This window comes from Python bivittatus, unplaced genomic scaffold, assembly GCF_059951505.1.
Source record: "Python bivittatus isolate LINGU-HERP-01145 unplaced genomic scaffold, Pbiv_v1 ctg000840_np1212, whole genome shotgun sequence".
In the NCBI taxonomy this organism is placed as follows: Eukaryota; Metazoa; Chordata; class Lepidosauria; order Squamata; family Pythonidae; genus Python; species Python bivittatus.
Window position 1 is genome coordinate 12,024,888 of NW_028277113.1, and position 24,505 is coordinate 12,049,392.

The window sequence follows — 24,505 nt, forward strand, 5'->3', positions numbered from 1 at the left end:
AATGCAGCAGCATGGGTAGTTTTGGGCATACCTTGGTACACCCATATTATAACACCACTTTGTGAGATGCACTGGATTTCTGTGCTGGTTATCATCTATAAAGCCTTTCATAGCATAGGGTCAGGTTATCTGGAGAACACCCTGTTACCAATTCTGCCCACTATACCAGATCCAACAGAGTTGGCATACTGCAGGTCCCTTTGATTAAGCAATGTCATCTGAAGGGATCAGAAAGATAACTTCTCTGTTGTGGCACCTGCCCAATGGAACAGCACACCCCCTCCACCAAAAAATATCATTTGGGTGACCCTGACCCTATGGGCCTTTCAAAAGGCATTTGTTTTGAGATTGATTTTTTTTTAATCTTGGTTTTTAAATTTGTTGTAAGCTGTCCAGAATTGTTTTTAATCAGGTGGTCATATGAAATGAATCAATGGAAAGCAAAACCAGTTGGCATTAAGTTCAGGAGTGGGCTTGGCATTATGCAGGATGAAGTAGCCACACCAGGCAACAGATGGCAGCGCGGGAGACCCAAGCTGTGAGTGTCCAGGATTCCTTCCTACCCTTAGCTTTGGCAGAGAACCCCATCCCATGGACTGATCTTATCAAATATTCACAAGCAGACTTATCCAAATAATCCTCTACATGGAATGGAGTTCATCCCTCTCTTATCTAAGATAGCAAAATATCATAAACCGGCCCTGCCCTATTTCTTTCAGTTTCTGAATATATAGAGCCTTCAAGTTATTATCCCACATACCTGCTCCTAAAGCAGGAGGCAAATCCAGGATATTGACAACGACAGGTGAACTGTACCTTTTATTAAACTGAAGTCCATTCCCCTTTACCTGAATATTTTTATGTCAGCCTGTGATTTCAAGTTTCTTCTTATTTTATTTTTTTTTAACTACATGGGTTACTCAACCACTCTAGATGTCCCATTTGCAAACTCCTAAACGTTTTAAAATCGGGATCCATCACATGGGGGGAAAAAAGAGAAGTCTCAGTTCAGAACAAGAGGACCTGTGGCCCAACTGATGTTTGCAGACTACAACTCCCATATTCCTTGACCTTGCTGGCTGGGGCAGATGGAAGAGGAAGTCCAAGAGCAACTAAACTGCAATCTTCTCTCCATTCAGAGGTCCTTAAAGAGTCCCTGAAAACTGTACAGCTGCACCGTGCTCTAGAGTCTATTCCAAAAAGTCCACCAGGGCACATAGCACCTGCCTGCAATTCCCTCAAGTAGCCATGGTTTTTCTTCACATCCAGGGTGGCAAAGTAGTTGAGACCAGAGCCCCAACCTCTGAGCCCGAAAGGAGTGCGTGTGAGTGTCCATATTAAAAACAAAACGTCCCTAGACTGCCCGAATTTCCATACTTAAAGGAAGTCATAACAGAGCAGGTCATATTTGCAATGAAGATATTTTGGATCTGGAGAAAATATAAACAATCCCTTAGTTTAAAGGGTTTTGCAAGGCCAGAGGGAGAGTTTCTTCTTTTTACTTTTACAGTGATGTCAAGTCAAGGACATAAAGTTTCTATCTGTTAGATGCATTAATAGTTGTTCTAAACACATATGCACCTTTCTACATACATTCAACTGACTAGTAAACAGAAGGAAAATTTGCACAGACTGGGCAATCCACCTGTGTAGAAAGTTGCTTTGTTATATAGTTCCCTCTAGTGGCACATTTCTGAAAAAAGGGAAAGCAGAGAATCCAAATAAAAGCGAAGAGGCTCATCTTTGAATCCATCTTCAGAACACAAGAGATGCAGAAATTCTGCCAATCAATATTTATCCAGAAATGTATTACAGTAATGGGAATAGAGGGAGGGAATAGCCTTAGCAACCTTTTCTTGTCTATATAAGGCATGCAGGAGGGAGCACCAATACTAGCAGGCAGATGTCTCTCAAATGATTTGGGATTCAAGTGGACCAAAACTGGGCTGCCAATTTTCCACCTAGCACTGTAATGTGTATTTTACAGCAATTTAATGGACTGGCAGGTGGTTATCTTTACTTCCAGGGTGGAAGCCCAATTCTCCAGCTGATATTTGCACATCAAACTGCCTTTAACGTTCCAACAGAGCAGTTTGACAGCAGAACTAAGTGCCTCTGGAGATGATGCGTTCCGTTACACTGGCTGTGTTCAAGAGAGACCGGACAGCCATATCTGCAATGCTTTGACCTGGATTCCTGCATCAAAGATGGGTTGAACTCATTGACCCCTTCCAATTCTATGACTCTACATTGACATATAACACCCTGAACCACAACTTAGTCAATTATTTCAGCTTAGCATGTTGGGGGAGTCCAGATAGTGATTAGTGTATGATTCACTGAATTATGCGAATTGAGAAAACTTAAGTAATTGAGAAAGCATGCCATGTGAACACCTTCATGTACACGGTCATAAATTGGAACATTAGCCAACGTAAATGAAGGGAGAATTAAAGGGAGAATACAAAAAAGCATTCATCAAAGTATTACAGAACCTACATGTTCATAGTATCAAAAAGAAATACTGTACTACAGCAAAGTTGAACTGTAATGTATAAATACTCTATATCAGTGTTTCTCAACCTTGGTGACTTTAAGATATGTTGACTTCAACTCCCAGAATTGGCTGGGGAATTCTGGGAGTTGAAGTCCATATATCTTAAAGTTGCCAAAGTTGAGAAACACTGCTCTATATTGATGCAGCCAGAGTCAATCATATTTAATTAGATTCATTGAAATCAGTGGGAAAAGCTAATCATGACTTTGTATGATTAAGTAAGATTTCATCAGGATCCAGCTGATAATAACAAGCCAATTATTATTATCCCAGTACAGTTGTTATGTCTTAAATTATGATTCCTCCTAAGATCCTTTATTATTAACCTATCTAGTTCCAGTTTTTCTCTAGTTGAATAAGATCAGAACAAATTCTGCAGCACAGGAAAGTTTGAGACCATCATGAAGCAGAGGAAAAGGAAAGGTTTAAGGGGTGATTTCCCCAATATAAAGTAATTTTAAAAAAATCTCACCAGGTGCAACATGGTACTGTCCCAGCAACAACTGTATGCAATCAAATGAGATTCAGCAGCTCTTTCCTAGGGACTAAAAGATTTTTCTGCACTGTGAGGACTATCAGATCTAGGCTGCAAAAATCCAGGCAACCACTGGATGTCAGAAAAAGTCGGCTTACTATATCTCTTTGCTGCCATGTAGTGGTTGTATTTACAGCCCACACACTGTAAATATAAGAGGCTGCTATTTTTTCCACTGTTTCAGGGGGCTTTTTGAACTGTAGGCTAGCATGTTCTTTGTCAGCAATGGGGATTTGTTTTCTTTTTGTATTTCAAGCCATTTTATGTGGTGCAGTCTTTGGAAGCCATGAGAAAGTAGCACTGTCCCAATACAAACCCATCTAGACATTATTGGCAGGAGAGAACATCTTAAAGAGGTATAACCTTTCAAAAGCCCATCTGGTGCCTCTGTGAGAAAGGCCCCTTTTCTGCCCAACTATGAATTGTAATCCTTCAGGATCTGTGACTAGCCCTGTTCTTTCCACCTTCACTAAGGGGTCAAGAACAGCCTTACCAGATTAAGTCCATCAGCTCCAATGGCTGAGCATAAAGCTCACTGCATGGGCAAGGAGAAAATAGTCCTCTTCTGCCATTTACTTCCTAGTAGCTAGTATTTAAGAGAGCTAAGAACTAAGGTATGTGGCCTGTAGTTCTACAAACATCCATCCAAGAGGAAAAGCCACTGATAACTCAATCTTGATTTATTTTATTTTTGATACTTAGTCTCCTGACTTTTATAGGTAAAAAAGTGAGATATAGACTGAAATTTTAGGAAATAAAATGAATTGATTAAAATCTCAGACATCTTCTATCGGCCTTTTCCTTAACAAAACCTAAGCCTAGCATGAAAACAAATGTTTCTTTGAAAGGATTCTAGAATATTATGACTCCAAGGAATGCAGTGGGTGCTACTTACCTGCTTCTTCTCTCAGACCTCAAAATTCAAGATAAAAATGTGTGCTTTTTAAAGAATTGGATAGCTACACAGAAAGGAAGTAAAAATATCTTACTGGCATAGGAGTCCACAGTGGGGGGATAAGTGGGGCACATGACAAAATTTCATGACTGAAGTAAGACAGAACAGAGTTTGTATTGTAACAATCACAAGACATTTGTTTCTCTCTTTTTTTTAATCAATTTATATGGCTGTCCAACTTATAAACTAGGGATCTAGAAATGAAACTAACAAAATTATAGTACATCCAACCACAACCATGTTCCATTAGAAAATGGGCCCATCCAATACACTGAACCAATGTCTGTGGGAAGAGTCAGGTTTTCAAGGTCTCAAAAAACAAGGTCAGAGCCATCCAAATCTTGGGGGTGGGTGTCACTTCATGTAGTAGATGCCGTGACAGAAAAGGCATGCCTTCTGGGTCCCACCAGGTGATATTGTTTCATTGAGGGGACCTGAAGCACACCCCACCCTGTCAGATCTTGTGGCATAAGCAGAAACAATTGGAGACAGATTGCCCCACAAAGAATGGGACCATGGGCCATGAAGGGCTTTTTAGGTGCTAACCAGTACCTTGAATTGCACCTGGAAGCCACTGCTGCTCATAAAGTGGTGATGTTTCATGGATAGACTTTGGTGCATCCATAATTACCAGCACCACTGTATTCTGGACATTGTAGTTTCTGAATCATCTTCAAGGGCACTCCTATGTACAGCCTAAACAAGAGTGACCAAGGCATGAGTGATCAAGACCAAGGCCTCCCAATCTAGGAAAAGGAGCAATTAGCACAGGATAGATTTGTGCAAAGGCTCCCCTGGCCATAGCTGCCACCCACTCTTTAAGCAGAAGCCAAAAGTCCAAGAGTACCCCTCCCCCATTTGCACCCATTCTGTCTGGGGGAGTACTACCAAGGAAGATCCCCAGATCTGGGGAGCCCTAAAATCCACAGTCTTGCTAGGGTTAAGCCAAAGTCTGTTCTTCCCCATCCAGATCCCCATAAGCCTCCAGATACTGGGGAAGAACTTTAATGGGCAAAGTTCCCCAGTAAGTTTCCATGGCTGTGGGTAGACTAGAACCTGGATCTCCCCAGTGCTAGTCCAACCCCTTAACTACTACACCACACTGATTTTTTTAAACAACTCTCTCTCTAGCCCAAGAAAAGCTTCATCAATTTTGGTTTTGCCGTTAGCTAAATTAATGTTAAAAGCATAGAGCCATCCCAGCAGAAAAATGTGGCAAAGGTAATGCCTAAAATCTGTTAGTAAGTAGTAGCTTCAGATACACCAAGAGTAGGCAGCCTGCACACATTGGGCTCCATGCAGCTGACACACCCACATTTAACAAATTGCCCTCAGACCCAGTGGCAATTTCTGATTACTGTATGCAATTTTGGTCTTCCTAAAAATAATTAATTTAGTATTAAAAGGAAACCAAAATCTCAAGGGTTATTTAAAAAAATACAAAAGGCCAACATTTTCACCCTGCCTAGCATTGCAACATCAATGAATCAGCAGCTGCAATCCCTGGGGAGTTCAGTACCTACAAAAATAGAAGTACATCTCCTGAAGAAAGGCAGATGCACACTTTGGAAATCCACCAACCAACTGTTTACTTCTCTGGGGTAGATAAATATGGAAATAGGTATGTTTGCAGAATTGCTTCTGGGTTAACTAGCATGCATTAGTCAAATACTTTAAAAAAAAAATCCCTCTTCCTTTGCATCAATAGCATGTTTATTATTCTTATAAGATTCTTGCAAAAGTAATATGACAATGGCTCTGTAGAAGTTTGAATACTCAAGAGCTAGAAAAATGCTAAATACTGTCATGGTTACATTCCATTAATGACAGGAGCACAGCAGCTTAAGCCCTGTCATGTGCCGTGGTTGTGCCAATCTGGGACCATATTGCACATGGATTGGCCTAAGCCACAGTGCCCGTGTCTTCACAATGGGCTTGGGTGGAGCACTTCTATAGCTGAGCTTTGGAGACCATGCCAAGTTCTACAGGAGTCATGAAATGGGATGTTTCCTACGGGTGGGAACTCTCACCCCATGCCCCCTCTGCCATCCTTGCAGGAGTCCTGGACTGGGTCTGTTCAACTTTGCTGCTGTTGAGCAGGGCATTGTGCTGCCTCTTCTGGCACACAGTTGCCATTAATCAGGTCGGCTACTGAACCCCTCTCCAAAACTGAGGCCATCTGATGGCAACACAGGGGAGCAATCCACATCCCAGACTGGTACAGCTCAAGCGTGTGGAAGGGACCTTCATGTAAAGACTTCCCAACCCACATTACAGCTTTGTCTGCATCTTTGAAAAGAGCAAAAAATCATTTTCTTTCAGCGACCAGACTTCTTCCATCAAGAGATCTTTCATTGAAGGAAGTAGTAGAGGAACTGTCAGTGACAATGTTCCTTCTGTTTAAATAGCTATGTAATTAAAGCAACTCTATCCACGTAAAAATGAGTGGGCTTGGGGAAATCCCAAGGTTTGCAGATGTACAATACATCTTGAGAATAATTTTTTAAAATACCGTAGTAGGGGCATCCAGATATAACAGCTCAGTCAGCAGAGAACGAGCTTAGTGGAGTTGAGATCCTGGCCGCTGGGCAGGAAGGAAAATAGACTTGTGGAGGATTATGGGATAGAGTAGCTAGGCAATTGCAGAAGAGCACTCCATGCTAACACATTTTATTGCAGGTGCCCTGATTTATTATTTTGTTTTGCATACTGAGTGCATTGTTCTTGAAGGCAGAAAATTATCTCCAGCCCTCTAAACGGAGTCTGAAAACACAGTGGGTTTGGTCCATCAGTTGCACTAAGCTGTAATTTGATTTAATCATGGTTTGCTGAAAAAGCCTCACAGATTCATAGTTGATACTAAACCAACAACCGAGCCTCAGAGCCAGACAGAGACCCCTAACTACCCCTAACTAGGGATACCAGATCTAGGCCACAAAAATTCAGACAATCATGAATTTCTGTCTTAACTTTGGTGATCCAGATGTTTCCCACTCATATTTGGTAGCCCTGGAGTTTTGACAATAACTTCTAAAAATGACTGGCACGTTTCCTGCCATTATGAGGTAGGTAAATCCTGAATGTAACATCAGCTTTGATATATATTTATACATACATACATACATACATATATATATATATATATATATAATTAAATGTAACTACAAGAATTAGTGCAATGATGATGTCAAAAAGTCTCATTGTTTCAAAACAGCCACAGATAGCCATAATAGTTTGTTGCTGGAAAAAACAGCAGTAAATCTTATGAGATTGAAGGAGCCAGGGTGATCTCTTTAGAATACTGAATTAGGACCCACGAGAGCCATGTTTGCATCCATGATCTTGTGCCAGTCACTAAGTGGGTTCCCTCATGGTAGTAATCAATCAAACAAAAAATTGTTTGTTTGAGGTTTAGCATCTTGTATGAACTTGGCCATAGTGGCTTAGCATCAGACCTTCAAGGTAGACCAGACTAGGACACCAAAGTTATGAATGCTAATACTTTTATGATAAGGTTATAGTAACAGAATCTTGCAAATCTGAATGTGCTTCCCCATTCCCTCCCCTTATCTTCATGAGAACTAGGGAGAGTAATGTCTGAGACGCTTTCTCAAATTACATTTCTGCTCCGGACTCATTTCTTTTTATCTGACTGTTGCCTTGGTCTCAGCTCTTCCTCCTATTCTTCCAGGTATTCCTTTTGCCCATTACTCTTAGTCAGAACACCATTGTTAAACCACAGCTTAGCTGAATTTGTGAGCCAGGTACTCTTTAACTTATATCGAGGTAAGACAGAGCAGACATGCATATTACTCTGAGGTACGTAGTGGAATAGCAGGATATAAATATGTAGCTTCAAGCCATTGCCGCTTGACCATGGCTCCTTTTTCGTGAGGGATGTTTTTTCAGTCCTACTGTAGCCTGGGAAGTGCCTGATTCAAAGCTCCAAGAAGGCGTGAACTCACAGCCAGCAAGTCACCACTATTCCTAGCCTGCCCTCTTCTCCCACATGTTCACCACTCCGGGGTTGTGTGTGTTCCATCATTGGAGATTTTCGAGCAAAGGCTGGATAGTCATTTGATTGGGATGGTCTGAAAATTCCAGGGTTGGACTAGAAGCTCTCCTAGGTCCCCTCCAATCCCAATTCTGAGATTGGAAGGCTTGTGGGCTCATGCAATAATTCTAAACAGAGGAAACATTGACAGTCAAGTCACAAATATATAATTATTTGGAAAGCATTAACAAGCTACTCTCCACTTCCTCATATGATAAGAGGTTCAGAATAGTTGTTCTATGCATATTTATCTAGTCATAAGATACAGTGAAGATTAGCTGTGTTAGCATGGCACATTAATTCACAGCTAATTGAATTGTGGCTTATTAATTCAAGTAGCACAGCACATACTGAACCATAAATTAACAGCAGCAGATGTGTTTGCAAAGTACACCGAGTCACGAACCAGCCAACCGTATATTATTAGCATAGCATGTTATGTGAACTTAGCCATCACGGTTTGCTCGGACTTCACTGTGTCGTGCGCGTCAATGGGATTCCCACCGCACGCTAATCCACGAATGATCAAACTGCCTTTTCGGTCAGTTTGTCCTATGAACCCCATCAATATCGGTCCGTACTAGATTACTACCTACCGCACCTGCTATTCAACAGAGATCTCATTTTAATTCAAAGATCCATTTTCCCTCTCTCTAACGCGGTCTCAGATAGGACAACTGCAATGCAGTTACGCATGGAAGAGCAACTCGTAAACACGGAACGGCGAAGCAATCAATCGCACGCCGCACCTCGTATAATCGTGACCCGTAACTAAGAAAGAGGCGGGCTTACCACCCGGTTTTCAATTGCCAGGCGCTACTAATCGCACTAAGTATATCGATCCTACCTCACTTAGATCATCAGATCCTTTTCTGCCCGCCGGGTTACTGTCCTGTATTGCGGTACGATCCTCTCCTGGATATATTTATTTTTATTAAGAAAGTTGATTGTAATAGTAAAATGTAATGTTAGATTTTACTATTAATTTTTACTAGTATTCCAGTACGATCTTAAAGTAACTTGCCAAAAAAAAAAAAATCCTTATAAAGTTTAGACGTTTGGGTTATCTGGGAATATTTGTAAAAGGGATGTGGGGTTGAAACCTAAACTGCCTTCTTTATTAAAAACTACTGCAGTTCATCCAAGAATCATGGACTGCCCCAGAGCCCAATCGTATATATAGGCTTACTCAGAAGTAAGTAATTCTGTCTTCCGTGGGGAGATTCGTACAGCCAACGCTTTAATCTTAATACTTATACCGAAACTGTTATTGACTAGCCGTTATCTGGTCCGTGAACTAGCTGGACTAATATTCAGTGCGGGTTATTCCGAAATAAGGACGGGAGGTAGAAAGCCAGCTGCTTGGAAGCACTAAAGTCACAGAACTCGACGGAGCTTACTTCTGAGTAAGCGTGCAATATAAAATGGTACTGTTAATGTGTCTTTTTTGTAGGAACACGAAATCCTCTTTGGCTGTACTTCTGTTTAACATCCGAACTGTGCGGTAAAGCAAAATAAAGAGAGGGGGAAATGCTTAAACTTTGAAAAGTTATTTTATTTTCTGGTAGGCTGATTAGCTTCCTTCTCTTGAACTTGCAGGTTAGGTTGTGGAAGATTGCTCTGCATCTTTTCTAATAGGCAGAGTAGTATTTACTTAGACCTGTGTGCCTTAGATGTAATGAACAGATGGGTGGGGGGGTGTTTATTCTGAATATAAGCCAATAGTCCACTAAATTTACTCCTGCTTAGTTTGAGAAGGTGTCTTTCAGGGAGCTGAGGAGAGAGGGAGTGATAGCAAGCACTGTCCTGGTTTTGCTTACTCCAATAGTTGCAACAACTTAAGTGGTCGATGTTTCACTTCTGCTAAACTGTGGCTGACCCAGAACTGTTTGGCAGAAGCTCCAGAACACCATGGTTTGATCCTGAGCTCAAAACAAAATAATCCTCCCATTTCCTGAGGAATCATCCTCAGGAATCATCATCCACTCCTGTTGGATGCAAACAGCAGCAAACTCTCATTTCCCCTTTTCCAGACAGGGGGTCCTAATCCAGAGATCTCAAAACAGAATCTTCTTTGCTCTGTTTTGGGGCTTGGATAGGAATGAAGGAGGGGGAATCAGAAGGTGAGAAGAGCTACAGATACTTCCCTTTCTGCTGCCAAGAGCTATTAAGCTAAGATGTTTCTGTTGATGCTCTTTGTGTGTCTACTGTTTTTTCTGTTGTTCTTTTCTATTATTAGTACATCAAGATGGACATCTTCGGGTAATTTTTATTTTTGAAAACTGAGGAAAGGAATTTAGTATCTTTCTTTCTTTTTGTAACAGTCTTGACAAGAATCTTTCAAAACCACATTTTTGTCAACCGTGACAAACTTTTGCAGGGGTTTTGAAAAAAATGGCAGGTAAGTTGTGTTTCCTTTTATCATCTTCCTATCAAGGGAAAGAGCAAGAATTGAGCTGTGCCCATAGATCCCTTTGTTCTCCACAGGGATAAGCAACTGGGCTAGTGGGCATATTTGGAACGCTGAGATACTTTGAGAATACCATGGATGCTCTCCCAAAGTGGTCACTGCGTGGGGGTGGGGGTGATATTTACAAATTTCAGCAACCCAATATTTTTATTTCCTAAAATGCCATGAGGCCTAGGAGGGGTCCAGAAGCTTTTAGGAAAATAAAGGTGCTGTGAGCCATTTTTCCATTTTATTTTTTAAAGAAATGATAAGGGGAAAATTAATCAGGGTAGGGAGCCTAGCAGACACATTGGTATCTATGGGTAACAAACAGATTGCCTTGTTTTATGTTACAGTTTTTAAAAATCCTCCCTAGGAACGACATGAGATGGCCTTGGGCCAGTCACTATCTCAATCTAACCCCAAAAGGCTGTTGTAGGATAAAATTAGGATAGTAAGAACTACCTCAAGCCAGTTTGGTGTAGCGGTTAAGGCACTAGGCTAGAAACTAGGAGACTGTGAGTTCTAGTCTTGCCTAGGCACAAAGCCAGCGGGGTGACCTTGGGCTAGTCAGCCTCTTTCAGCCCTAGGAAGGAGGCAATGGCAAACCATTTCCGAAAACTTGCCAAGAAAAAAGCAGGGACTTGTCCAGACAATTGCCCAGAGTCAAGACTAACTCAAAGGCACCCCCCCCCCCAAAATCTACCTTGGGCTCATTGGCAAAAAGGCAAGATAAGAAAGTAAGTGATTATTTTAAAAAAGCAGTTACAGGCTCCTAGCTAAGAAGTTTAGACTGGAATGCTGCCTCTGATTGCAGAAAATTCTCTTCCCACCCCCATTTTTATCTGTCCCTAGAATCCCTATTTTAAATAAATGTTGTTTTTCTTCTTTTTTTTAAACATCAGGGAAAAAAGTGTTGATTGTCTATGCACACCAAGAGCCCAAATCTCTAAATGGTTCCTTAAAAACCATGACAGTGGAAGAACTGAAGAAGCAAGGCTGCACCGTCACTGTTTCAAACTTGTATGAAATGCAGTTTGAGCCAAGAGCAACAAGGAAGGACATAGTTGGTAGGTACCAGTGATGAGGTAGAAGTACATTTCTGGTTTGTATTCCTGAGTAAAGGTCCCAGAAATACATTTTACTGTGGTGCCAGAGTTGTATATGGAAAAAGATGTGGTTTCTAGTCCACTCAACCTTACAGTATGTGAAATTAATAAGGTAATGATTTGTCCGAAGGATGAGTCATGAGCAGAAGGCAGATTTCTGGGAGTTTTCCAGAAGATTGACAACAGTCTTTGACTCCAGCTGTTTAACAGTAACAGCAGCAAAACAATTTCCCATTCTTTCCAGCCAAAATAATATACTGCTAAAATGAAGAAAATATGGGGTAAACAGGAGTTCTTTTTTATCAGGCTATGAATTCTAATATCCAAATTAATTTTTGGGCTCAGGACTGTTAGACTTCTAGCAAAATACTGATGCTCCCCGCTTTTCCCTGCCTTTAAGATTTTACATGATAGGGTGCTATCTGAGCTGAATATAAGTGAAGGATGGCAGAGATTCTGTGCTTTAAAAAAAACACCTTAGCCTGAGACAGTAACTCTTTGAATGAAACTAGATTGTGTGTTATGTTGTACCCGTAGGTGACCTACACAATCCTGATCATTTTAATTATGGAGTTGAGGCCTGGAAAGCTTATGAAAATGGGTGTCTGTCTGAAGATTTGATTGAGGAGCAAAGGAAAGTGAAAGAAGCTGACTTGGTGATTTTCCAGGTCTTTATTTTTCAAAAACTTATTTCTGTGAGACTTCTGGAACAGATGGTACTAGATAGAATTGGTTCAGCAGCTTGGATCCTATTGATGTAACCCTTTGGACTTTGGAATGTGGGGGAATTTTAGTTCTGTGCTTGCTTTGACTTGATTATATCATCTAAGAACTTTCAAGATATTATCCCTTATGTTTTGGTACAATAGGTGCCGGTATGAGTGTAATAGGTTCTTCAACACTCCCAATTAGTTGTCCTCCAGATGTCTTGAAGTCCATCTTCCATTTTTTCCATCCAGCTGGGGTCAAGTTGGTTGGGATAGAGGGTGTCTGCATCCATGCATCTAGGGAGCACTAAGTTGGGAATGATAATTCAGTTTTGATTAGATTTTGATTAGATTTTCCCAACTCAGTGCCCTATAGATAAATCTGTTTTTGCTTCAGAAGAAAGGCAGATATTTTTTAAAATTTTATTATTATTGAACAAGTTGAGGAAAATGGTTGCTTCGGGCAATGTAGATAAAAACATTTGCTGAAGGGATGTATCTGGCCTTCGGTGTGTCTTGCCAGCCACTGTGGTGTACTAGAAGGATCCATGGTAGAGGCACAATATTGCAATAATGCCAGACTTCGATGTTAATTTATACTTATTTGCAATACTTCCTGCTTGAGTGTTGCCTTTCTGAAGAAGCTGGTGTCTATGGGCATTTTAAAGCCAAAGGCGCTGTTCTTTCTTTCTTTCTTTCTTTCTTTCTTGTATTCCTATCTAGTTTCCTTTATATTGGTTCAGCATGCCAGCCATCCTGAAGGGCTGGATGGACAAAGTCTTAGTCCAAGGATTTGCTCATGATTTCCCAAAGTGTTATGATTCTGGTTTACTCAAGGTATGTGGCCTAAAAAATATATTAGGATAATATTTTTATTATTGGTATTAATATCCTGCCTTTGTGTCAACACTCAAGATAGCTAACCAAGAGTAATATTAAGAAACTAACTAAAAATAGGATTGCCTTCTCTAGGTAGAACCAACCTATCCAGTATGCTTGTCCAGGATGGAAATGCTGAAAATTTCCATTCCCTGGAAAGTGAGATCAGTAGGGCCACAAAGACAATGTTTCTGTAGTCCCATCCCATGGAACAGTTTCCACTGGAGGTTAGATAGATGACAACCTTGCCATCATTTCAGAAGGCCGCCTGAACTGAGTTATTCTATGGGGCGTTATGCTCATGCATGCTATTTGATAGTTGACATGATGTCCATAGCTCATCTGATCCTTTGTTCTTTTTAATATATTTTTATCTGCATTTTTTATAGTTGTAAATCAAGAGTTTTTGAATTCTGTCAGCGAATTTCTCTGTAATGAGAGAAATAAATTAACTGTTACTTATCACAAAACAGTTAAACCAAATAATGTTCAATGGCTGTGAACTGAGTTAATATTGGATTCTCGGTTGAATACAACAGTGCTGTTAGAAATAAAGTACAATATCTGTTATTACAAGTTCAAATGTAGAACTTAGTTTAGAAAGTTTGGAAATGGATGAAATTATTTTTGGCTCCAAAACATTATCCTTTTCTCTCATTCTTGATCATTCTCTTTTTGAGCATAAAGATCATTGTGTCTAATGCAAAGAATAGGACAAGGGGAATTTTTTAAAGAATTGGAGATTTAAGAATGGATAGAAACCCTATGACTAAAGGAATGGTCACAAATACCAGACTGACTGAAAACAAAGCAAGGTCAATCATTTCTTGGTAAAGCATCTAGGTCAGTGTTTTTCAACCTTGGTCACTTGAAGATGTGTGGACTTCAACTCCCAGAATTCCCCAGCCAATATCATGCTGGCTGGGGAATTCTGGGAGTAGGTCCACACATCTTCAAGTTGCCATGGTTGAGAAACACTGTCTATCAGAGAAAACACAGTTTTTTCATTGAATCTGTGGCAAAGTAAACTTCTTGGAAATTTATCTGCATGAAAAATTAGCCTCAAAATAAAGAGCTTGAAAATACCCTACAATGAAGAAATGTATTTCAGATGCACTCACCATATATTCAGCATATTAACCAGGTCCTCAGTTCACCTATGGAAACTTTAGTTGTAGCTTGTAGCTTGTTATTACGTTTGGCCCAATTGGCAGTCATTGGCTGGCCTTGTTGGTGGCTGTTTGTGGAGTTTTCCCCAAGTACTAATTGTACAGCTCCATCAATTCAGGTTTTTAAACTGGCCTTTAAAGCCTTCTTATTTCAGGTTATTTTTTTCCTAAACAATAATGCTGCTGTCTGAAATTGTTTTATTCCAATTTATTCTAAAGGATGCTGTTCTGTTTTAATCACACCAATATAACTTGGTTGTGGTTATACTGTATGCTGTACACTGCACTGTGAGGGCTTTGTTCTAAGTGCTAATCTAGAATACATAAATAAAATGTGTGTTCCCTTCCAGAATAAACTAGCCTTACTTTCATTTACCACTGGAGGAGATGAAGAAATGTATTCAGAGAGAGGACCCAGTGGTAATATTCGTTATCTTCTCTGGCCCATGCAGGTAATGTAGGGACAAAACGCAAATTTCTTGGGAATTAGATAGGAACTGAGCTAATCTTTCAGTTCTTGAGCAGATCTCAATCCAGCCAGTACACTCTGCAGCTACACTCACCACTGGACACTCTTTCTCTTGCCTCTAACCAATCAGCCTCTTCTGTTGTTCTTGCTTTGTGACCTTCCCCAAGGTGGTGCCTTTTGGATCTGTTTGGACTGCAACTCCCAGATCTTCCAGCTAGCAATCTGTGATTAAGAACCCTCGACAAGTGGAGTCGCCCTTCATGAATGGGTGGCCATGGCACAAGCAGAGGCAGCAGTCCCCCTTTAAGAGTAGGGCTTCAAAACATAACTGGAGGGGATCTTTTGGAATCTGCTTTCTTTTACTCTGCCCACAACTTGAAGAATAATATGATCAGTAAACAGCCAATGTCCTTTTATAGTTCTGGATATGTTGCTCTTTCCCAGTGGCCTCCCCAGATAAAGCAGGGTTGGAAACATAAAAACATTTCCCATGTTAGTGTCAGTGTCTTTTGAGATGTCCATCCTATGCATATTTCTAAGGGAAGTGAGACAGGAAGCCCTTCAGAGCAAATTGTTTTTTCTTTCTCCTTCCTCAAACTTTCCTTCTTGCTTACATAGAATGTGAAGGCTGGCCAGTCTACAGCCACTGATTTTGGGAGACAGGAGGTGGCTAAATTAAGTTCAGCCTTTTGGCCCTTTATAAGTGCTTAATAGGGATGGGCAAAACATTCCAAGTTCATAACTCCCAACTCTGCTCCAATAATTCTAGAAGTGTTTCAGGCTCAAAAAGATGGTCCAGGTTAGTGCCCAGGACACTTCTGCAATGGTCAGAAGAGTGTTGGAACACTCACTAAGGACAGAACTAAGGAGTTTTATAGTTGAATTGGGGCATTTTGAGCTTAAAATGTTTTCAGTTCAATACAAGCTCCACTAGTTGCTGGACTACAGCTGCTTTTAGCCTCAACCAGCACAGCCAATTGCCAGGACTAAATGAAGTTGTGCAACAGTGACAAATAAAGCACGGGCCTCCTTCTCTTCCATAGGCTAAAGTATTGGTGAAAGTTTAAGAGTTGACTATATATTTGTTTTTAAGCCCAAATTATGGATTTGAGGAGTTGTATGTCACTCAGAGTTGGTTGATTGGAGTAATTTATAAGCCAAGTAAATGTGTAAGTAAGCAAGTGGGTGGATGGAAGGGTGGACGGATGGACGGCTGGCTGGCTGGATGTTTCAGTCAGGCCTGAGAAAGTTGGCCGCTCTAATTGTCCTAAGCCAGGATGCTTCATATGATTGGGAAGTGTCATGAACATGATATGTAACCATGTTGTCTATGCTATCCATGAGAGCTGCATAATAATTTATAGGAATAATCATAATGGGTAATTGTGTGGACATATATTATACCAGTGTGGCATCACTTGGTCTGTTGACTAATATGTTTCAAGCGGAATTTCAAATGCTTATAATTATCTTTAAAGCCTTCAATTATCTGAGACTGGAATCCTTGAAGGAATTCTTGCTCCCACACAAGCCTACAAAAGCATTGGAGTCCTGTGCTTATTTATGTATTTTTTATTTATCCCTGGTTCCTTCCTGCCAAATTTGCCTAAAAGCTACTTTGAATTCAGCTTTACAGTATTGGTGTTGTTTTTTTAACTGTATCAACCATGGTCTAATCACAAGCCAAACATTATGGCTTTTACTATGTCCCTTTATTTTTAATTCCAGCATGGAATCTTACACTTCTGTGGCTTCAGTGTCCTTTCCCCTCAGATCTGCTTTGGCCCTGAGTACGTGACGGAAGAGAAAAGACGACAGATGTTGACTTCGTGGGTCAAGCGGCTGCAAACCATTTGGGAGGAGAAACCTATTAACTGTGTGCCAGAATGGTACTTTGGTAACATTTGAATAGAGAGAGAGGAATACAAAAAGATGAAAATGTTTTCTGAAGCTCTCCCCCACAAATGTTTGTTTCTGTATTTTTCCCTACTCATCTTGGGCTGTATGGAGGCAAATAAATGAATAAAATGAAACTGAATCAGAGACTGGGTATATTGTCTTATTTTCCACCCATTTCCTTGACATCAGGACTAATGCAGAAAATCAAAACCCCTTACAGACTTTTTGTATGAAACAGAAAAAAATGAACTTATGATTTATGGTTTTAACAACTAGACAGGATAGATTATAGAAAGAAGAGAGCTATGTTGTAACCATAGAGTAAGAGGTAAATTTATAATTGTTCTTAAAACTGCTGTAAAGAAGATTGGAAACTACTTCTTTGCGTCTTCTTTCTTTTCTATTTTTCTTTTACTTTTTTTTCCTTTCTTACACTTTAAGCTTTTTCTTTGATTTCTTTCTTTTCTTTTTCTTACTTTGTATTTGTATTTATTTTCCTTTTTAGAAAATCTTTAATAAAATTTATATAAAAAAAGACTAATGCAGAAAATCAATTGTTCTGTGATAGTAAAAGACAACAGTGCTTTTTTGGTTTTTTAATAGGACACACTGATAGATGTTTCCATTGAATCATTCCGTTCATCCGCACAACGTATCCTAGCCCTTCCCAATCTTAGAATTTCCTGATATGTTGTATTACAACTTTGATTAGCCACAATCAGGTTAATTATCCTGGTTGGCATAATGGGAGTTAAAATTCAACACATGGTAATAAGGATAGGGAAAACTAACATAACCTGATTTCATCCAATCCTGGCTCTTGGTCACTTGCCTAGCAGACGGGGATTGGATAAGGTTTCCAAGAGTTTGTACAATTACAGAATATAGAATTTTGAAGAAACCTTAGGTGTCATGTGACCCAACCTTCTGCTCTGTGCAGGGAATGGTCCCAACAGGTGGACGTCTAACCCCAATTTGAAAACCCCCACCCAAAAGGGAGCCCGCTACAATTGTAGGCACAGTGTTCTATTGCTGTCCTGTTCCATTACTGTCAGCACATTCCTCTTCACATTCAGCCTGAATTTCCCTTCTTTTAATTTCACCTCATTGGTTCTTGTCCTGCTCTTGAGTTCAACGCTGAAGAAGTCCACCATTCTTGCATATGACAGCTATTTTGCTTTTGGTGAAGTATCATAACTCCCCTTAGTCATTTTTTTCCCAAGTTAAACATGCTCAGCTCTTTTAACCATTCCTCGTTGGGCTTGGCTTTCTGGTACTCTCCTCTGAATATGATTCACTTTTTCAAGTCCCTTTTTAAGTTCACTGCCTAGAACTGGACCCAGCAGTCCAAGAGCAGTCTAATCAGCACAGAGAGCAATGGCACCATTATTTCCTGTGACCTGAACACAATGTTTCTATTAATGCAACCCAAGACTGTACCCTTTTTAAAGCTGTGAAATCACACTGCTTACTCGTGGATCTCCTAGATACTTCTCATGCCCTGCTGCTGTGCCAAGTCTCCCCTGTTCTGAACCTGTGCATTTGATATTTTCTGCCCAAATGCTGAACCTTAAGGTTTTGCTGTTGAACATTGTTCTGTGGGATTGGGCCCAGTGTCCCACCCTGTCAAAGTCATTTGGAATTGTAATTTGTAATTTTGTCCTCTAAGGTATTGCCAGTTCTCCTTGGTTGGTGTCCACAGCAGATTTGATAAGCCAAATTGTCTTTTAAAAAAAAGTTGAATGGTACTAAGCCAAGGAAGGAGCCTGGGGGGGACTCCACTTGATACCTCTGTCCATGTTGATACAAAACCAAAACCATCATGAGCACCCTTTAGGTGTGTTTATACAAACAGCTGTAAATCCAAAAGACCATAGTATAATTTAGCCCACACTCATTTATTTTGGCCATAAGGGTATTCTAAGAGACCATATCAAACATGTAGGTACACTCTATCCTTTGCTTTTGTCCACCAAACTAGTCATCCTAAAAAGCAATGAGGTTAGCCTGACATGATCTGTTCTTGACAATCTCATGGGGTCTCTTGGTAATGGTAGCATTCTTTGCTAAATGTGGCCTCGATGAGGGGCCTGGAGCCTTGCTCAGTATGGAGGTTAAACTTACTAATATGTAGCTGCTTCTCTCTCTCCCCACTTTTTAATGCTGCAACTGTGTTTGCTCTCTCCAGTCTTCTGGCACCACACTTATTCTCCAGGAGATTATAGTCAATGGTTCTGAAATAATTTCTACCAGCTTCAACCATTTCAAATATAAGTTGTCTGAATCTGGAAGCTTGAATCTGTTTATGGGAGCAAGGTGGGTTCTTACTATACTTTTATCAATCCTGAGCTGCATTTTCCATTTTGTTTAATATGTTAGCAAAGGTCCTCTCCATCTTTTGAAAGGAAGCAGAAACAAAGGTATTAAGCCATCCTGCCTTCTCCCCCTTCCCCATTTTGACTTCCCCATCATCTTCCTGCACAACACACCAGTGGTATCCTTGACTCTTCTTTTGGTCAATAAAGCCAAATACTGCATTTTGGATTCTTTACCAGACTCTCTTTATTCTGAATGTAACCCTTCTTGACACAATGTATATAGGCTCAAGTTACCCATTTGTACTTATCCTTCATAGTCAGCCCTTACTTCGAACACTTGTTGGCTTCTTTCATCCTCAACAGGCCTTCTTGAAGCTTTTCCCATTTTCCCATCTCTCAGGGCTCATTTGTCCCTGGGCTTTCATTGATCTTGTTTCTCAGGACGCCCAGTGTCCTTAACTTGTTTGTTCTTCAGGATTTCAATTCATGATACGCTGCCAACTTTTCACCTGAATTCATTAAAGCCTTTGTGAAGTCCAGGAAAGCGATTGACTTCTCTCAGCCTTTTGCCCCCTAGTTATTTTTAACTCCAACATGACATGGTTGCTTTCCCCTAAGGTGCCTGACACTTTCAGACCACGCATCAATTCCTCTCCATTGATTAGGATTGGGGGGAGAGTCTTCTTCCCATTCTGAAAAATGAAATTGTCAGCAAGAATGATCAGATACCTGATAATATACTCATGTATAACTGAGTAAGAAGATACCAGGATATTTATGAATTGTTTTCGAAAGGAATTGTCCCCATCCTCTGTCTAGAGAAGAGTCTTGTATTAAACTCATACTCTCACCTTCCCCCCACCCCCACTTTTTCCTATAATTTTACCCATTTTTTTCCAACAGAGTTTCCGTATTTAGGGACACAATTTCTCTATGTGGCTTCTTTATAGAGGGCTGCTCTGCCTTTCTTTTTTGGTTTTTGGTTTTGAACAAATAATAATCTCTGAGTTCAATATTTTTATCATGAATCTCACCCCACCAGGTTTCCATGATATCTAACAGTCAGTTTTGCCTTCCTCTAATAGGAGTTTAAGTTCCTTCTTTGTGTTACTCATACATGGTGCAATGTTTCACAGACAGTGGAGACACCACCATTGATTGGGTTTCCTACCACTGGGTGTTGTGTGTTTCAAAGTACCCTTTCCTGCCTCTTCCTGCTTTCATAATCATGCACAGCTTTGTTCCTAATGCTCAGTTCCTCTAGCTGAGCCTGTGTTTTTGCTTCTCTCTCCTCACCCCTTTCTTTTTTCCTTTGTATCCTTTTATCCTTTTGGGTAATTCTGAAAAATGCTTGGGTTCATGTACGAGACTGGGATTAGAAGTGATGTGAATAGAAATTTTCACTTTTTTGCCTTCATCCATTAAATTCCATAGATAGTACCTAAATGTCAAGACAATGTAATACTTGAATGTACCACATGATGTCACCCTTGCACTTCAAATTGCCAGGCGAATAATAATTATTATTGAAATAATAATAATAATCCTTACTGGCTCTAGGGTGGGGAAAAGCATATGGAAGGAATCCAGTTAGCCAGAACAGAGCTGGAAGTCAGTGTCACTCATTTGTTGTCCTTACTACAAGTAGTCCTTGATTAACAACAGTAATTGGGACTGGAAATTCCACCGCTAAGCAACATGGTCCTAAAGTGCAACGTCAGGTGACCATTCTGGCACTTCTGGTTGTTGTCATTAAGTGAGTCCCATGACATCATTAAGCATAATGTCGGGCGGTCGCCATTTGTGACCTCCTACTGGCTTCCCTATTGACTTTGCTTGTCAGAAGCCAGCAGCGAAGCCAACAGCGATTGCAAATGGTGATCATGTGACCGCAGGATTCTGCGATCATCGTAATCATGACCCAGTCATCAAGCACCTGAATCACAATCACATGACCATGGTGATACTGTGACGGCTGGAACTATGAGGACCCATCATAAGTACCACTTGTTCAGTGCCGTTGTAACCTCCAACAGTCACTGAACAAGTGGTCATTAAGCAAGGACTATCTGTATTCAAATATTTAACTTTATAAGTAAATAATCACCACCCTGCTAATTGTAGCAGAAAAATGCTTGTCAATTCCTTCCCAACTTGCCTTATTTTCCTCTAATCCAAGAGTGTAAAAGGTGCAGCCCCTGGGCAGAATGTGGCCAGCAAGGCCAGAGCACATTTTAGACCCTCTACCTTTTAACCCAATAATCCCAGCCCTCTGTGTCCCCACTCATCCCTCCCCTGTATTAGCAGGGCAAGTGGATCCAGCCCTTTTACTGTATAAGCAGACAACATAATGTCTGTCTCCCAAATGGGAATGAGAAATATACCGAGAGCTTTGGCGGCACTCTGCTCAGAATAAAAACTAGTAATACATTAGCAGAAAACAAAAGTCGTGGTATTTGCATGAAAGTATCATAACATTCATGACTGGCAAATTAACGGGACACTATTCAGCAGGTATGCACTTATAAATACCCTGGATTGCTGTTCCAGGCCTTGTTGTCCTTGAAAGAGCACTTTCTATATCTGGCAAGTGCTGCTCAGTGTAGCCCATCAGCTGTCCTGAGTTTTTTCCACTCAAAATGAGTCTATTTTATCTCTGCATCTTGCAAGGTCTTCCTAGCCTAGGTCAACTTCCAGCTCTTCTACACTGTACTTTTAGAAACCTTGACATCCATGAAGCCATTCCATTTACATTTATTAGAACTATCCTTGCAGTCCCAACATGCACTAAAAATGTCCCCTTTCTTTAGAAATGGGCTTGGACTCCGTGGATGCTAGAATTTGGTATCATCTTTTAAACTTTTGGCTAACGTTATCCTTTTCCCTGGCTACTTTGCTCCACTCTACTGAAGTAGAGACTACTTTAAGTCAACCCAGTTAAAAAAAAAAAAATGCCAGCTTAATTCCCTAGGGCTGTCATTGGAGAGCCATTGCCCGTTACATTTTGGTAACATCAGAAGTAACCTTAAATACCATATCTGGGACATTGATTTTCAGATCAATCTATGTCTGGTTCCTAACCATGTAGGAACCCTGGGGTCTTTTCAAAGAGGTATGTGCTGGCTTCAACCTTTTATCCATCAGTACTGTTTCTCAACCTTGGCAGCATGAAGACGTGTGGACTTCAACTCCCAGAATTCCCCAGCCAGCAAGGCTGGCTGGGGAATTCTGGGAGTTGAAGTCCACACGTCTTCAAGTTGCCAAGGTTGAGAAACACTGTCTATCAGAGTCCTGAAATTCCATCTGATCTTCACTTTGACCAACCGGAATGCATTGTCTTTCGCTGTCCTGTTGGGACAAAAACTATTATCAACATATATGTCCTTGTGGAGTCTTTGAGCCATATGCTTTTTTATCCTATCCTGAAGGAATTTCTTGGTAGGAAGCATGACTTCTCTTTATCATTCTTCTATCTGACTGGTGTTTGGATATACTGTATCTTTCCTGGTTGCCCAGTTCTGTGCCTCTATATATACTATACATTTCTTCTTAGGTCTGAAAAGTTGTACTAATGTCTTTTGGGGGGGGGGGGGTTCATATTTTCATTTTGTAACTGTTTTACTTTTTTTTTTTTTTTTTTTTACTGCTGACCTTGTGGCCCTAATAAAGTTTTGGTTTGATGTGATTTGTGAACATCAAGGAATTCATTGCAGCCTGAATTCTCTGTCTTCATTTCTTCCACCTCCTGATGGAAAAAAGATGCAGACTTTTTTCTTTTTTAAATCTTTTTATTGGGACAGGTAAATATGGAGTGAGTGCTAAACCACTAGCTTTGGTTTATATTTGATTATGTCCATCAAGTCCTTGTTGACTCTTAGCAAGTTAATTGACTCCAACCACCTTGCTGGTCATCCTCTTCCCCTCTTTCCTTCCACCTTTCTCAGCATTACACACTTCTTTAGAGAGCCTAATGTATCCAAAATATAATTTGAAGTGTTTGTGCCTTCAGTGAGAACACTTGATTGATTTATTCTATGGTTCACCAGGTTTGGTTTGGTTTTGGCTATACATGGTATTCCCAAGAGCCTTTTCCAACAGCAAAATTCAAAAACATCACTATTCTATACCTTACATAAATAGAAATTATTATAATATAAAATATATTTTTAAATTAAAAGAGAAACATGCCAATATTTATTTTTCTTTCCATTCTTCTGTCTACCTATATCTATCTATCATTACATTTCCTTCAACTGATGAACTTCTGTGCCATAATTAATTTTTTAGTCCCTAAGGATCTATAAAACTGTTGCTGCCATTCCTGTTATCTAAAGATCCAGTAATAGTTAGGAGAACCTCTTGGCAGGTAAAGGCCCAGCTAATTCTGATTTCCAGGCCCAGTAAGCAGTCTGCTTTCCTAGAAGTGGATTGCTAAATCAGATCATGGTCCATCCACCTGGCATTTTTTGAAAGAATTTCAGCAACCAGAAGGCACAAGCCAATCCATGAGAAATGTATACACAATCATCAATTTCCCCTTCTGTATATAGTCATCTAAAGTGCAAAGATATGTGAGTTCAATTCCCAGGAGAGGGTTTGAACATCATAGAATAACATCTGGCTACTCGCATCTGATGAGTCAAAGTAGGATAAAACCAGTCACATGGTTAATGTAATTATGTAATTATGTTCCCCCTATATATGGTTTATAGATATGGTTTATCAGTGTTTTTCAGATGTTTTGTATTGTCTATCACCTTGAAATTCTCTTTTTCTTGTTTTCCCTATTAAACTTTGAAGGGAAGGGGACAGGGAAAAGGAGTATCTATATAAATTTCAGTGGCAAAAATGTTAAATGACAACAGAACCTAATTTTATAAAACAACAATTTCTAGAGGGGCAGCATCTATGTTTCAGCAAAAACAACAGTCTTACAGCATTTTAAACACTAACAAATGTCCTGTGGCAAGAGCTTTCATATGTTGCAGTTCAATACCTAATGTACAAAAATGTCTTTAAAAAAGAGAGAAATGTCTACCCTTACAACAGATACCTTAGATATTCATCCTTATAAAAACATACTTTTTAAAAATTAATTGGAGCTAGACTTTGAGTAGATCATTTGCAGTCAGTGATGCCCCCATTGAGTCTACTATACTTATGATTACATTTGAGTCTACCTTCTTCACTATTTCACTGAGTACTCCCCTAATCATTTTCTGGATGATCCATTGTAATTCCCCAACAGTTTTGGTTTGGGGATAATCTTACTTCTAATCATTTTCTTATCAGCACAGTATATTGATTTTTCAAAAAAGGCAATATTCTATCTCTGTTTCTCTCATCCCCCTCGTCCCCCCAAAATCCTTTCTATCCTTACAATTTTAATCATAGGCAAATTCCCA

The 24,505-nt window shown here is 40.1% G+C and overlaps 1 protein-coding gene across 6 annotated transcripts; it reads left to right on the top strand.

The window, feature by feature from the left end:
* Nucleotides 1–8,925: 8,925 nt before the first annotated feature.
* Nucleotides 8,926–16,921, top strand: NQO2 (N-ribosyldihydronicotinamide:quinone dehydrogenase 2). 6 transcript variants are annotated; one of them, XM_007423862.4, is made up of 7 exons: nt 8,926–9,003; nt 10,426–10,502; nt 11,456–11,620; nt 12,197–12,327; nt 13,090–13,203; nt 14,765–14,866; nt 16,612–16,921. In XM_007423862.4, exons 2-7 carry the CDS (start codon nt 10,496–10,498, stop codon nt 16,789–16,791), a joined length of 699 nt encoding a protein of 232 aa, XP_007423924.1. In that variant the 5' UTR covers nt 8,926–9,003; nt 10,426–10,495; the 3' UTR covers nt 16,792–16,921. The 6 variants fall into 6 exon arrangements, with proteins under 6 accessions (XP_007423924.1, XP_025019628.1, XP_025019629.1 ...); XM_025163860.2 differs by having other exon boundaries at nt 12,197–12,315; XM_088130829.1 differs by having other exon boundaries at nt 8,969–9,003; nt 10,341–10,502.
* Nucleotides 16,922–24,505: the final 7,584 nt, after the last annotated feature.

Coding starts and splice junctions, on each gene's coding strand:
- NQO2 (XM_007423862.4), top strand. Junction 11,621..12,196: donor AACAAGGAAGGACATAGTTG/GTAGGTACCAGT, acceptor TTGTACCCGTAG/GTGACCTACACAATCCTGAT. Junction 12,328..13,089: donor CTGACTTGGTGATTTTCCAG/GTCTTTATTTTT, acceptor ATTCCTATCTAG/TTTCCTTTATATTGGTTCAG.